This window comes from Parasteatoda tepidariorum, chromosome 10 (assembly GCF_982258835.1).
Source record: "Parasteatoda tepidariorum strain Cologne lab strain chromosome 10, Ptep-v5.0, whole genome shotgun sequence".
In the NCBI taxonomy this organism is placed as follows: domain Eukaryota; kingdom Metazoa; phylum Arthropoda; class Arachnida; order Araneae; family Theridiidae; genus Parasteatoda; species Parasteatoda tepidariorum.
In genome coordinates, this window is record NC_141764.1 from 11114366 (window position 1) to 11130052 (window position 15687).

The following is a 15687-nucleotide window of genomic DNA, read 5'->3' on the forward strand; positions in this document are numbered from 1 at the left end:
CAGTGGCTCCAGGAATTCGACTTCTGCCACACCATACGTCACACCCGTTTATAGGGCGAACCCATTCATACATCCATTCATTCATCCGCAGATCGTAATTTTGATCTAAATCAGAGAATCGATCTCCAATCCAGTTCCCCCAGAGGTATTGATTTGTTATGGGAACACGGAGGACTTTGCAACTTGACAGATTTAACGTGCATCAGTCACCATTTACTACACGGGAAGTCTTCGGCTGGCGGGGTTCGAACCCACGAACTCCCAGACATGGGCCCAGCGCCCTCAATGCATTAAAACATTTCTAATCTATCTTTAAAATCATAATTGAGAACAATATAAAACTTCTCAAAATAATATTAGATTATTTATGCATTTGAAAAATCCTAAAATCAATATAAAATACTAATTAAATGGCTGAGTTACTCATCCTATTAACTTAAAAATTGGTCTGTATCAGTTGAATTAGTTGGAAACAGTCATTTTTAAATTTTAAGTGATTTAAAATCTTTTGTTAAGGTGAGGAACGAGAGCTTTTATTAATTGATTAAAACTAAATTTCCTGTTATGTGCATGTACCATATTATTACACGCACTATAAGATTCTACGTAATATTATAATGTAATATTATGTATACGTTATATTATATATGTTGCTATATAGCTGTATTGTTTTTACTCGGAAGAAACTTGTTTGCATTTGTTTCCGCTTCTGTATCAATGGGTTAACATTGTTATGCAATACGTTAAAAATAAATACAAATAGGAAGTATATAAAAAAAATCTACTGAATAAAAACCTATTACATGTATGTTTAAATATAAAAGTATTGCCTATAAACTCGTGCAAATCATGTCATTATTAAAAAACTACGGTGGGTCTTATTATTATAATATACTAATGTAATACCTGATATAATAAACATTTTATATTTATATGAAATATCGTCCAATTTATATTATATACCGTCTAATTGAACCCATTGATACACTAACGTAAACAAGTGCAAACCGGTTTCAGTCGCATAAAAAACAATAAAGCTGTATAATATCACCTGATAATTAAGATTTTACATAGAATCTTATTTTGTGTCTAATAATTTGGCCAGGGACTGTAAGTTTAAAATTCTTTAGAATTGACTTATTAATTTTTTTTTAAAACTTAAATTGTTTTCGGACTTAAGAAAGCGTAATCGCTGGGGCGCAATTACTGAACATTTACCTGTATATACAATGTAATAACATTGCTGATTGAAAAAAAAGTATCAATTCAACCTTTAAATTGGTTTAAATTCTTTCTTGAAAATACATATCTTTTTATACTAAGCGTGGTACATAAAAAATCAAATAAATGAAATGGACAACGAAATGAGACAAAACATTTAAAACATTTTATTCATAAATTAAAATACATGAAAATGATAGTGATGAAGAAATTCACATTCTCTTGTTACAAATATATGTGCGTATCAAATTTTGTAAACATAGAGGAAATGATGCACAATGTTTATTACACTTACTAAATTTTAGTACAATACTATGACAAAAAAAAAGAAAAGAAAAGAAAAAGCAAATCATATATCTGTTTGAATGATTTAGATACAAGGTCAAACTTTTTATTACGATAAAATGGAGATTTTAGTATTTTTTTTAATAATTTATTTTATTCAATATTTCAAGAATAATAAAATTTAAGCTGTAAAGATTTTTTTTTGTAGTTTATAAAAAGTACAGTTCGTTAGAAAAATATACAAATATGGACGTAATATTTAAATCAGACGATATTGATATATGCATGGACTATTAAAAAACCCAAAAAGGAATGTGGAGAGCATTAAATTTTTAAGACAGTCTTAAATTCTTTTAATAAAAATTAAATAAAATTGAGCATTAAAAGTAAGCTGAAAAAAAAAAGCGTGTTTTTTTTTTTTTTTTTTTTTTTTTTTTTTTTTTTTTTTAATTTTGGATGCCGAGAAAATATGTTTATTTAAAAATGAGTTTTATTGAGCATTTAAAGATATGTTATATTGAGGCATAAAATGCTAGAAAAAACAAATGGGAGTTACTATTTTTTTTAATAAATGTCTAAATGTGTTTAAATTTTTGAGTTCAAATCAAATCAATAATCTCACTATTTTTCTACTTTAATTGAAAGTAATTTTCGATATGTTTTGGGTTGAATTTTTTTTTTTTTAACACTAATTCACAGACGTAGTCTTTTTCGTTATTAAACATAACTGGCGTCAGAAAATCAACAAAATTATTTTTCAAGAAAATATCAAAGACAGTTTTAAATGAACATAAAACAAAATTTCATCAATTTCTCGGTTTCTTTTTTTTTTAAATTTAAAAACTACGCCATTTGTTTGCCATTCATATCACTTTCTTCATCGTTTTTTTAAAAAATCGATTTGTTATTAGTGAGTATGCTCTAAATCAATGTACTCAACATCTAAATAGTTGGCATTCAAAATACTTTAAATTAAGCTGTTCTTAAAAAAATAATTAAAATGAAGTGCATATTTGAGAGAAAAATAATTATTAAATATAAATTTTTGATCTGAGTCTATTTTGGCTCTATGTTCGTCAATATTTACATTAAAAAGGTTTCGTCGATTTTTATAAATTAAAAAAAAAAAAGATATTTTAGAAAACTTATAGTTATAAATATTTCTTATTTGGCAACTTCATAGTTTTTCTTTGTCCGAGATGCATATTTTCTGCGCCGTATCTGATATTGACTTACTGTACTATTTTCTACGGTTTCCTTATCAAAAAGTGTTAAAAAAAGATTACTGCTAATGTAACTAGTTCATGCATAAGTTGTTGTTTTTTTAATAAAAATATTTATTATACAAGTCTTTACATAGCTTAAATAATTAGATATAAATCAAAATTATTCAACAAAATTTTTTTAATCACTTTGAGATTTTGCAGATTTTGTTTAAATTTCGCAATTTTGTTTACTTAAAACTTTGGTTTCAACTAGTTTAGCAGTGAATTTAAAGAGTCAAACTATCAAATGTAGATGAAACTATAAATATTGAAATGAAAATGACGTGAATTAAAAGCTGCAAATTAGAGCTGCCAGATGTAAACGAATGAATGTGTGTATGTGTGAATGAAAAAAAAATGAATATAATTAAATACAATACGATTCCGTAATAAATCTAAATGTTCACTTAAAATGCGACATTTTTCTGTAGTTGGAACTAATGATGTGGTTTTAGAAAGAGAAAGAAATTGAAAAAAAGAAAACCTGATATATTTAAATAAAAATTAAAAAAAATCCAGATTAATCAGAGAACTTTCTTATTTTAGTCTTCTAATTCCTAGATCTCAATAAATTACGGATCCAAATGATAGTCTCTGATCGTTTTTAAGGGAAGAATGATCAAAGCGTCTTAGGCATGAAACGGTCGTTCCGTAACTTAAGAAAACCTGTCTTTTGGGAGCAAATTAAAATGCGGAATACGCAGTTTCTATGAAGCAAATAATGTCCCTATTTTAAAAGTTAGGAAATTTTTAAAAATCCCCCACCCCCTAGATGAAAAGGATCAAATTTATAGAAAAATACTTAATTTGTGCAAATTTTTGTGATCGTAAATAATGGAACGTTAGAGTGACTTTTTAAGTATAACATAAGATAAAAAAAGACTTCATTTTCACAAAACTATGGCTTTTCTTCATAATGGCGTCTTGCGCCATTTTCAAATTTTAACTTGAAATTGTAACTTAAGATAGACCAAATTGAACTAACAGTTATTAATAACTGTTAGAAATTTACAGCAGTTCTGGAAATAACATATATCTTTTGCAAAAATAAGGTATTTTATGCTGGAAGATTGCGAACAAAAAATTAAAGTAAGGCACAGTCCTTCATTTACTACTGTTAACGTAGAAAACTTAAATGCTCAGTTATAGTTCGTTCACCAGAAGTTGGCACTTGGCTCAGTCTTCATTCACGTTGTATACGACGATACCATATCGCTAATTTTGAGAGAAGGATGTGAACAATCCTGAACAATGTTGCTATTTGGAGATATTTATTTTTTTATTTATCTTCATCAAAATGTTATATCAAAATAATTATCTTTATGTGATTTTTTTTTTAACTTTTTATATTTCATAAATTTGATAATATTTCTCTCTTTTGATTGAATAATTTGTCTTTTTTGAGACATTTTGTTTGGAAAACAGCAGTTTTTAAATTTAGAATATGTTTAATTATCTAAAGTAACGAAAGGTATAATAGCAGATGATAAAGTAAGAAAGTGACTGAAAAAAAATTCACTGTTTGCGTTTGGAGCGCAATAAGGGTTGTCTCAATTTCAAGTGCGGAGATGTTTCTCGCCAAGTGCCAACCCCTGGTGAACGAACTATACTCAAATTCACTTAGATCACTCTGCTCAAGTGTATCCTTTAAACCAGTTCGATTGCTTTTTAGAACGTTAAAAATCTCATCATTGGACAGAAAATTAGATGAGATGATTCTTTTGTCTCACTGTATGACTTCATATTGAGGTATTTAAAATCCAGCGATCATATAGCGCACAGTAGAGGCAACGGCCGCAACAGCAAAGAACAAATAGGAAACACCCACTCGTCCAGCAGCTTTATTTTCGGTTGCGGTGAGCGGCAGCCTGTCACCGATCCTCTGGCAGTGCTGCTTATTTCTACCAATGCAGGCTGCGTAAGCCATGACATGAGCCACGTAATTTTGTTCTACAACTCCCCTGAACAGGTGAGCCATGGGACCTGTAGCGTAGATCGGTACATCCTCACCACCATGGGTCTCATCGGACATGGGAACCAGCGCATCTTGGAAAAAGTTCTTGGAGCCTGTAAGAGGTATTCTTCTTATTTTTATCAATCGAAATATCACAGGACATACAATATAATGCAGTTTAAAATTGTTATTTATTTTATAACCGTCGGTGAATCCAATTTTTTTGGATTTATGATTTCTGATATTCAAGCCTTGTAACATTGAACCTAATCCAGAAAGCAAGAGAAATCTCCTGGATCAAGTACTGAGAGAAATTTGCCTTCAAGGAGGACTTTTTCATAGAACTAACACGCACTTGCGTTGCAATGAGAACAAAACCACTGAAACCTCATTGAATATGATGTCTTCAGGAGAAACATCTCCGAACTGATTGATTTTAATGGTTGAATTGATTTTAATGATGTGGTAAATCCTATCGACCAGCCATTGCTGGGATTTGAACCCGGTTCACCTCCTTGTAAGACAAACACTCTATCCTCTGAGCTATCACGGCAACGTTCAACTACGTAATTACAAGGATACGTAGTTGAAGATTAGTAGCCGTAAACCCAAAAAAATTGGGTCGGCTGTTCAACGACGGCTATAAAAGAAGCATAGTCACTTTTGTAAATATCCGAAATATATATAAGGTTTAGTTAAGTGCCACTGCCTGATACACGTTTTCCCGGTATGCCCTACAGCAATGTTTTTGTAAGGTCAAGTGCCACTGCTCAGTTAAACGGTAATCCAAACACTGCGTTTCTCCCAATTTATCTTCAGCAGATATTAAAAATTATAATATCAACGATTTAATTAATATCAAATCGGATATAACAAATATTTCGGACATTCACAAAAAAGTGACTATATGATTGTCAACATTCACCGGTGGAAGTGAACAGTCACCCATTTCAGCCATTCCCAGATACACTTTTCGAAATTTACTGTATTCATCGTTTAACAGGCGAATGTTTAGTTCCCCAATAATAAACTGCTAAGATATCTTGGAAAGCACACAGAAAGATACGACGAACAAACACAGTACTTTCTGTATACATCTAAGAAACGCAGTTTGGCAAAATGCGTATGCAACGAGGCTGTTCGTGGTAAGCACGTTTTTATTTTATTTTATAACCGTCGTTGAACTGTCGACACAATTTTTGGTTTACGACAACTAGCGTTCAACTCCTTAGCCTTGTAATTTTCTAGCGAATCCAGAAGACAAGGAAACTCCTGGATCCGTATCATTAGAGGTATGAGTTGTTATGGGAACATGGAGGACTTTGAGACTCGACAGATTTAATTTGCATCAGTCATCATTTGATGCATGGGGAGACTTCGGCCGGCGGGGATCGAACCCACTACCTCTTGGAGATGATCACAACGCCCTACCAACCCGGCCATTAGTAAGCACGCTTAAAAACATAAAAAGTACCGTGTATTACTTCGCAAAAAAATACTCCATGCCAAGAATCTTATGTTTAATTTAATGAAAACTGAAATTACAAAAAGTGTAAAAGATAATTTTCTTTAACTGCTTCTCTGATTATCCCGAGTGAATTCGGGTATGTATACATCGCAAATATTTATAATCCCGAGTAAACTCGTGCATAGCAGAATTCGTCAATACGTTTAGTTTTTATCACGTTTTTACTCGGCAAGCAAAGCAAAAACATATTGATAATCTGCTGTGCTTGGAAGTTTGCCAATTTCTGTTTGGGAGTTTTGCTATTTGTGGAACTGCACACGCGTTTTGTGCAATCGAATATAAGTTCAATCGAATAAAGTAAAAAGTAATGCAAGAGATTTTTCAGATGATGAAAATGTAAACATATACAAAGACTAATATTTAACTTTTTTCATTTGCCCGAGATAATTTGGGATAGTGAGCTAATGGTAAATTAAATATTTTTTACACATAAAAAAAATTAAAAGTTCAACTTAGAACTTGTGTATTATGTTTTGTTTTAGTTCCTTGTAATTATTAAGGAAATAAAAAAAATATGTTGATTTTATGCATTTTTTTTCTTCAAAAAAATTGATAAAGGAAGCTGTTTAGAAAACATAATTTTTTTTTTATTGAGCTGCTTTAAAAAACTAAACTAAATACGCGCCAATATCTGTAGAAAACAGGTTTTGTTTGGAAGGCAAAGAATAATTGCTGATACAATCAAAACATTAAGATTCGCGCCTTTATTTCCTAAACATCATTACACTATTTTCTACATTACTTACAATAGTGCTTATGATAAATCGATAGATGCAGCATGTATAATGATTAAATTACCGACTAATATTCGTTATCTTAGCACATCTAACAAGATATATTTATGACAAACCGGCAGACGTAATTGACGTTTCAATAAAGAACAAGAACTAATTCTCTCGGGTTTCTTTTCTTCCGTCGTCTCTGATTAAAGAAACAGGAATAAAGAAGTGTTGATTCAGGGTCAACAAACTAATGAAGTATCATTGCCCAACAGTCAAATTCATAAGAGAGAATAACAATTTTTTTTTCATTCTTATATTTTTGTTCTTGATAAGCTGAAGAAGGAAAAAAAAACAATAATGTGTTGCTTTTAGATATTTATCAAAGTGGTGGAAATCGTTTGACTCTTTCATAATAATAAGGAAGTGGAATCCATAATTTCTAATTTGGTAAAGAAGCATTGCGACAATGTTTTCGGAATGTTTAGTCCCTGGTCAAATTGTTAGACGCACTGTAAGATTTTATGTAAAATATTAATTATCAGTTGATACTATACAGCTTTATTGTTTTTAGCCGACTGCTTGCACTTGTTTATGTTCGTGTATCGATTGGCTAACATTGTATTGCAATACGTTAAAAATAAATACAAATAGTAAGTATATAAAAAATCTCCTGAATAATATACCCATTACATGTATGTTTAAATAAAAGAGTATTGCATATAAACTCGTGCAAAACATGCCATTATAATATAATTGCCATTATAATAATTCGGTCTAATTATTATAATATACAAATATAATACCCGATATAATAAATTTTCAATATATCGTCTAATTTATCCAATCTTCGAATTTATATTATATATCTTCTAATTTATACAATCGATACACGAACGTAAACTAGTGCAAACAGGTTTCAGTCACGTAAGAACAATGTTGCTGTTGACGTATGCCTGTTTAAGCAGAGGGGTGCGATTGCTCCTGTTTTTCAGTGGCGCCATCTATGGCCAAGAATTCGACTTCTGTCACACCATACGTCACACCCGTTTCTAGGGCGGACCCATTCATACATCAATTCATTCATCCGCAGAACGTAATTTTGACCTGAATCAGAGAACAATCGATCTCCAATCCAGTGCCCCCAGAGGTAGTGATTTGTTATGGGAACATGGAGGACTTTTGCAACTCGACAGATTTAACGTGCATCAGTCACTATACTACACGGGGAGTCTTCGGCCTTCTGACTTCGAACCCACGAACTCTCGGACATGGACCCAGCTCCCTACAGACCAGGCTATCCCGACCTTTACGTAAAAACAGTAAAGCTGTATAGTATCACCTGGTAATTACGATTTTTACATAGATTCTTTTAGTGAGACTAATAATTTGGCCAAGGATTGTATGTTGACTAGGATGAATAGTTATAAGGGTTCTGCGTCAATTCGTCGGGCATTCGTCTTTCGTCGAAAATTTCGTCAACTATTAACAATGTTTTTTTTTTTTTTTTTTTTTTTTTTTTTTTTTTTTTTTTTTTTATATTAACAATGTATAATGTACTACAATTGAAATTTAGCATATAAAAAATACGTCATATTAAACATACATTTTCATTAAGCTACATTAGGGCACAGTTTATTATACTGATAGTTATTTATTGACTATCTAAAATAGTTGGATTTAATTACGAAAGTTCAAACGAAAGCAAGAACGTGTTGTCTTTCACAGCACAGCGATTGTAAATGAACAGCAGATGAACACGCGTGACGTCAGTTCGTGAATAATCACGTGACTACTTTACCCAGGTGAAAAAGAAAGTAAGAGTTTTTTGCTTAAAAATAGCTTAATAAATAGCATTCTTAGGAACGTAATGAAATATTTTCTGGGAGTTTTGAGGGATTCTGAATGCATTAAAATTTTTAGAAAATTGTCGGTAATGGTCCATTTTTTGTGATTTCGATGAAATACATTTTAGTCCAGTAATTATAGAAATAATAAAAAAAAGTTCCCTTGGAAATATTAACACCAAAAATATTTTTTGACAAAGTTTAGTTGTGTCATTATAAATGATGCCAGAAGACTCCCTTACTCCTCTCTGTAAGCTCCCTTTTTTCGGGTAATTGGGATGAACTGAGAAGCGAGCAGGAAAATTCAATTTCTTCCAAACATGCGAGGCAATGTTTCCGATTTATTTATTTTTTTACGTTGAATGGAATGAAACCAATAACGAGATGATCGAACTGCATAGTTTACAAGTGATATCGGCCTAATGTACAAAATGTACAAATTTGTATTTGTACCTATTTACGCATCTGGTATTGCTATCTAAACGCATTATTTCGTAAGTAAGTTTTATGCGATGAATTGAATGAAGGTATGCAATAGTCTTTAGTTTGTACAAAAAGAAAAAAAAAAACTACATCGCGACCTTTGAAATACGCGTACTTTTTTCACTTGATTAAGTGAGATAAACTACATCGGAGACAAAAACTCTCTAGTCTGCATACAAATATGTGATGCATATATGAGCAATTCTACAAATAAACGCCAATTAGGCGGCCAAAAAAAAATTAAAATTTTTTGGGGGGGCACACTATTTCTACATGAATTTTTTTCTTTTTTACACCCTAAGCAGGCAAGAAAAAATCGTGAACATGGAAATTTTTCTTTGTGACATACTTTAAATGTGACATACTCTTTCTGACATACTCAGATAAATCTGAGCCATTTATTCAGATAAAACGATTTTTACATAAATATAATATTATTATAATGTCTCTCTAACATGTATTTATAGAGATTTCGTACTATAAGATTATATTTTAGTATAAAAAACAAAAATAAAAAAATTTAATCAAAGTTCCTAAATTGAAAAAATCGGGAAAAATTTAAAATTGGTATTTTGTCATTTAAAATATGTCACAAAGAAAAAATTTCATGTTTAATATTTTTTCCTGCTTTTTCAGGGTGAAAAAAAAAGAAAATTCATGCAGAAATAGCATGTCCCCCCCCCCCAAAAAAAAAATATTTAATTTTTGCTTGGCCGCCTAATTTGCGTTTATTTGCAGAATTGCTCATATCGTCGCTTTGAAACTAACCGTAGTAAATCGAAAAATGAGATATTTGGGTCATTTTGTGTAAAAAAAAATCACCCTTTTAGAGAAACAAAGTGTTATCTTCATAGTTCCATAAAATTAATTTAGAGAGCAGATAAATCGTTATCGCATTGGCGCGATTAGCATTAGCGCGGAAAGTTAGAAATTGCTCTCCTGAAAAACTTGCTTTTTTGAGTTACCACGGTTTAGTTTCAAAGTGACGATATGAGCAATTCTACAAATAAACGCCAATTTTTATGCTAAAATATAATATTATAGTATGAAATCTCTATAAATACATTTTAGAGAGTATAATAATATTATATTTATGTAAAAATCGTTTTATCTGAATAAATGGCTCAGATTTATCTGAGTATGTCACATTTAAAGTATGTCACAAAGAAAAAATATCATGTTCACGATTTTTTCTTGCCTTTTTAGGGTGTAAAAAAGAAGAAAATTCATGTAGAAATAGTGTGCCCCCCAAAAATTTTTAAAATTTTTTTTGGCCGCCTAATTGGCGTTTACTTGTAGAATTGCTCATATAAGTGCAAGTAGAAGATAGTACTTTTTGTACACAAAGCCCTTATAACTTCTTAACTATATATCTCAATCAATTTAGCAAAAAAAAGAAAAAAAAACGCTCGACTCCCAATGAGGTGTACTGAGTTCGAATCCCAGTGATGACTGGTTGATACGAATTCCGCACCCGGCTCGCAACGACCGCAGTGCTGACGTAAAATATTCTCTGTGGTAGACGGATCATGATATTGAGTCCCCTTGCCGTCAGTCTAACCGTAGTTTTGCTCTCCATGTGTCGCAAATGCTGGGTTATTCCATCAAAAAGTCCTCCGGGAAGGCAAATTTCTCCCAGTACTTGATCCCGAAGTTCCCTTAACTTCTGGGATTGGGTTTGAAATTAAAAGGCTACGGAGTCGAACATTTGTAGTCGTACACCCAAATATGGGTCGGCTGTTCAACGACGGTTATAAAATTAAGCAGTTTTTGAAAAAGTGATTAATAAAAAGTCATGCTTAGATATTCACGTGTCATATTATCGCATCAAAAATACCTGGATTTTGAATTTTAAAAAAAATCCTGGAAAAACGATCGAAATAGGACGTGAATTTAAGATTGAATAAAATGCAGGCGATTTGCGCCGATTCATTCATATTAAGAACTGAAACCACTAAGTCGCCACTTTATGTGATTAGCGATTCATCAAAAAATTCTCCACGGAGGCAAATTTCTTCCAATATTTAATCCAGTAGTTCCCTTGTCTTCTGGACTGGGTTCGAAATTACAAGGTTACGAAGTTGAACATAATAGTCGTAAACTCAAAATTAGGTCGACTGCTCAACAACGGTTATAAAATAAAATATTACGACTTCCTTTTACTTCAAAGTTAAAATACCTGAATCAGTCGAAGAAAAAATATATGTTTATTTAGAGAAAACATGTTCTTGTGTCTGGTTTCATAACTATTTACTTAGCATATTTGGTATATTCTTCAAATCATTAAGACTTGCAATTTAGTACGTGAAAATCCAATATGCTTGATCAAGAAAATATTATGTAAGATCAGAGAATATAAATGCCTGTGTAGGTACAGAATATCTTACCAGTGTCTGTTTCGTTCAAATTTCTCCTTTTCCCGTTCACTATGTGATTGGATGGACCATTGGTATACATGAGTGTCGTGTAGGTGAGATTGTCCTTGTTGGAGACACCGGCTAAGCCGAGAATAGGATTGCCTCGCTTAGGATACCCGTTGATGGTCAGGACGTGAGAGTGGTCAGCTGTGACCACTATGAGAGTGTCTTTGGGTGAGGTCATGTTGACAGCTGCTTGCACAGCGTCTGCCAAGGAGACAGTTTCGGAGAGTGCTCGTTTTGCATTGTTGAAATGGTGAGCATGATCTATTCTTCCACCTAGAATTAGATATTACATCAAGTCATTACATAAATCAGACATTTACATCAGACATTCACACAAGCAGGATTTAAGAATGAAAATACCCGATAGGCAGAAAAGTACACAAAAAGTCTTACTATCACGAGAAACAATCACAATTGAGTTTTTTGATTTCAGTTCAATTGGGTATAATATGAAAAAAGCACAACTACTTCCACTTACTAGGAATAATATTTACCTTTTAGTTTAATTAATAAACTGAGTTTTAAATATGTTTACTAAATTCATAAACTTCGGTAAAACAACAATATAAATTATTTCCAAAGGAACTAGACTAATACAATTCCAACCTGGCGAGTAGCGACTTATAACAAGACATTTCGTTTGATGCTTTTACTTGTTGCTAGAAATAAGGTTCACAGAAAATGCTGTTTACTAGTTAAATTTAGTAGGAATAGCACGATCTGTGACGTAAGCTATAGTATACCCAATTGGGTATAATATGAAAAAAACACAACTACTTCCACTTCGAAAATTTTACTAGGAATAACATTTACCTTTAAATTTAATTAATAAGCAGAGTTTTAAATATGTTTATTAAATTCATAAACCTACATAAAACAACAAAATAAATTATTTCAAAAGAAACTAGACTAATACAATTCTAACCTGGTGAGTAGCGACTTATAACAACACACTTTGTTTAATGTTTATTTGTTGCTAGAAATCAGGTTCGCAGAAAAGTCTGTTTGTTAGTTAAATTTAGTAGGAATAACACGATCTGTGACGTAGGCTATAGTATACCCAATTGTTAATAGAAATTACGTCTCCTTCATCGGGTCTAATCTTTATCATATTTAGCCAGAAGATAAGTGTTAGATAAGCCCTTAAAATTAACTCTACCATATTTCACCATATCTTCGGAACTATTTAAGCAAATAAAAAAATTTTTTTTTTGACGAAATTGTAAATAAAACTCGTTTATTTAAAGATAAATGTCACGCTGTGGACTGATCGTAAGGACGCAGTTCCCTGTAGAACACCGAAGTCAAGAATCACTGGCTGCTGTCAGTAAGTGGGTGGGTGACAACTTCGATTAGCCAGCGCAGGGACCAAGGGTACGTGGTATCGGACCTGGTTAAACTGCTCTACTGTAAAGTGCTCGACTCTACGTTCAGATCGTTGGGCTACCAAAGCAGGGGAGCCATCCCCTCTGTAGAGGATCAAAATCGTGGTGGCATGTCTTCGGCTCATTCTCAGGGATGTTTATCAGACCACCACCGATAGCCCATTGTGCAGTTCTAGTATGACGTAAATAAAGTACCTACTTATTTAAAGGTAAAACAAAATTAAAAAAAAATACACCTAACATTTTTTTATAACTCAATACTGATTCAGAGTTGCACCCTTTGAGAAATGAACAGAAAGCATTCGATCTTCCAGAGATAAAAATGATTTTTTTGAACGTTACCTATGTTTTTTTACAGGCTGTGTATGGACCATGTCCGTTCACAAATTTTGATAAGTTAACAATAGTCAGAAACTTTTAGACTTAAAAGGTGCACAAATTAATAAAATGAACTCAAACAACAACACTTTAAATGACAAAATTCAAAGATTGGTTCAATTGGTTTGATTCTAAATTGGTTCAGTTGTCCTTCAGAAATTAAAATTTAAGGAAACGATTTTTTTGAAATTTGAGTACTCATTGTCCTTCACAATTTAAGGTACAACTTGGTTTTTGTGTTTAATATGGAGAAAAAAAAATGAAATTAAAAACAAAAATTTTACAGGAAATGTGCGCTAAATAGTTTTTGTTGGATCAAGGGCAGAAATTTGCATAAATTTCTATACTACAAAATTCTATTTCTACTATTACAAAAATTTACAGAAATCGAGAAAACTCTAGATACGAATTGACATCTATGTGTACCAAATGAATCCCTAAAAAATTGAACAAATTCCCACTTGACAATTTCTCGAACTTTGGAGGGGCCGTTCACTTACTTAATACTATCCAAGAAATTGACCCACTAAAGAAGTAGATGGTCGAGGAAGTCATTAAATTGAAAGGTCAGATGTCTTTGGAAGAGATATAGTTGTGATTTCATTTTGAAGGACATACAAGCCTATGTCGAAAATTTTCAAGAATTTTAAGATACCAGCCTATGGATATTTCTTTATTTTTATTTTTATAACCGTCATTGAACAATCGATCCAATTTTGGGTTTTCAACTACTCATGTTCAACTCCGTAGCCTTGTAATTTTGAACCTAATCCAGAAGACAAGGAAACTCCTGAATCAGTACTCCCAGAGGTATGATTTGTCATGGGAATACGGAAGACTTTGTGACTCGACAGGTTTAAGGTGCATCAGTCACCATTTACTACATGGAGAGTCTTTGGCCAGCGGGGATCGAACCCACGACCTCTTGGGCACGGGTCCAGTGCCCTACCAAGCAGGCAATCCCGACCCTCCTACGGTGGGTTGACCGTGTAAAGCTGTGACGCTAAGGATTAATATTCGTTGTAAGACTTGCTGGTTAATTCTTCCGATTTATTTTTACGCCTAAACTTGAAAAAGCGCACCATCTAATATTATTGCACTAATAATGTTTATAATAAAAAGCGTCCTTTCAATTTAAATTTCAGCAAAACAAACAACAAATGAATTCGGAAGACTTCGCATGATGCTACACAAACAATATCAAACATTACTATTTAACGCAAATCCAGACAAATAAGGGATTATATTCAAAACATGGCACACCTTGCACTTTATTTATGTTGTAATAATAATTTTGTTAAATTTGTTTTGGGTCCCCGACCTGTTAGAATTTATAAATGACAGAAAACTCTTATGAATGGTAAAATTACGCGTAAATTTAAACACAAATTTCCTAGAATATTAAGCCTGTTTACACATTGCCTCGTAAACATAACGTAAGTGGAAGGATGCACCGGAAGTTTTGTAAATTTCTTCCTGTGTTAAGAAGCTTGTTATTGTTTACATTCAGTTAACCATCCATTGTTTAAATTTAGTCAACCATCCATTATAGTTTGTCTACGATAAGAACTCCTTCTGCCACAAAGTCAGAGGCCCTCTGCTGCTATGGAAACAAGAACAGCGCATTTCAGGGTGGGTAGCTTCTCTTTACTCTAGGGCTAACACAATAGATAGAGAAAAAAAAAAGAGTCCCTCCGAGTCAAAACTTGAAATAGTTGTACCCCGTTACCATAGTCACCGCCACAGGCCCAGAAGAATGGCAAGGGGAGTTCTTACTTTAGAGTAGACAAACTACAGGGTGTTTTAGTTAGTGTACTATCTTAGTTTATTCACGTAAGTTGTACATTAGTTTGCACTGTTGTATACCTTCGACCATTAGAAAGAAACCCTTATTGTTCTTCTGGAGAATGTTGATGGCTGCTTTTGTCATGTCTGTTATGGAGGGTTCTTCGTGTCGGTCCTTCTTTTTGTCCGCCTCGAACTGCATGTGATTGTGATTGAACAAACCTTTAAAAAGAAAGCAGGATTAATGATTTCATTCAATACTCAGTCAAGGATAAAGGGAATTTAAAACGAAGAAATACAAACTCAATATTCATGAACTTTATGGTATTTTTTTACTGCTTAAGTTTTTTTTACTCGTCATTGTAAGCATCATTGTTGTTGTAGGCCATTAAGGCAAGGGTTGCAATTGTTCTT

At 32.4% G+C, this 15687-nt stretch overlaps 1 protein-coding gene across 1 annotated transcript in view; it reads right to left on the reverse strand.

The window, feature by feature from the left end:
• Window positions 1-1365: 1365 nt before the first annotated feature.
• LOC110282386 (alkaline phosphatase, tissue-nonspecific isozyme) overlaps window positions 1366-15687 on the reverse strand; it is a 57575-nt gene continuing 43253 nt past the window's right edge. The window contains exons 6-8 of the mRNA XM_087152620.1: window positions 15355-15495; window positions 11690-11998; window positions 1366-4838 (exon numbers count right to left, since the gene is read on the reverse strand). Of these exons, the coding sequence (XP_087008746.1) occupies window positions 4525-4838; window positions 11690-11998; window positions 15355-15495 (764 nt within the window). The 3' untranslated portion in view covers window positions 1366-4524. The remainder of the gene's footprint in view (window positions 4839-11689; window positions 11999-15354; window positions 15496-15687) is intronic.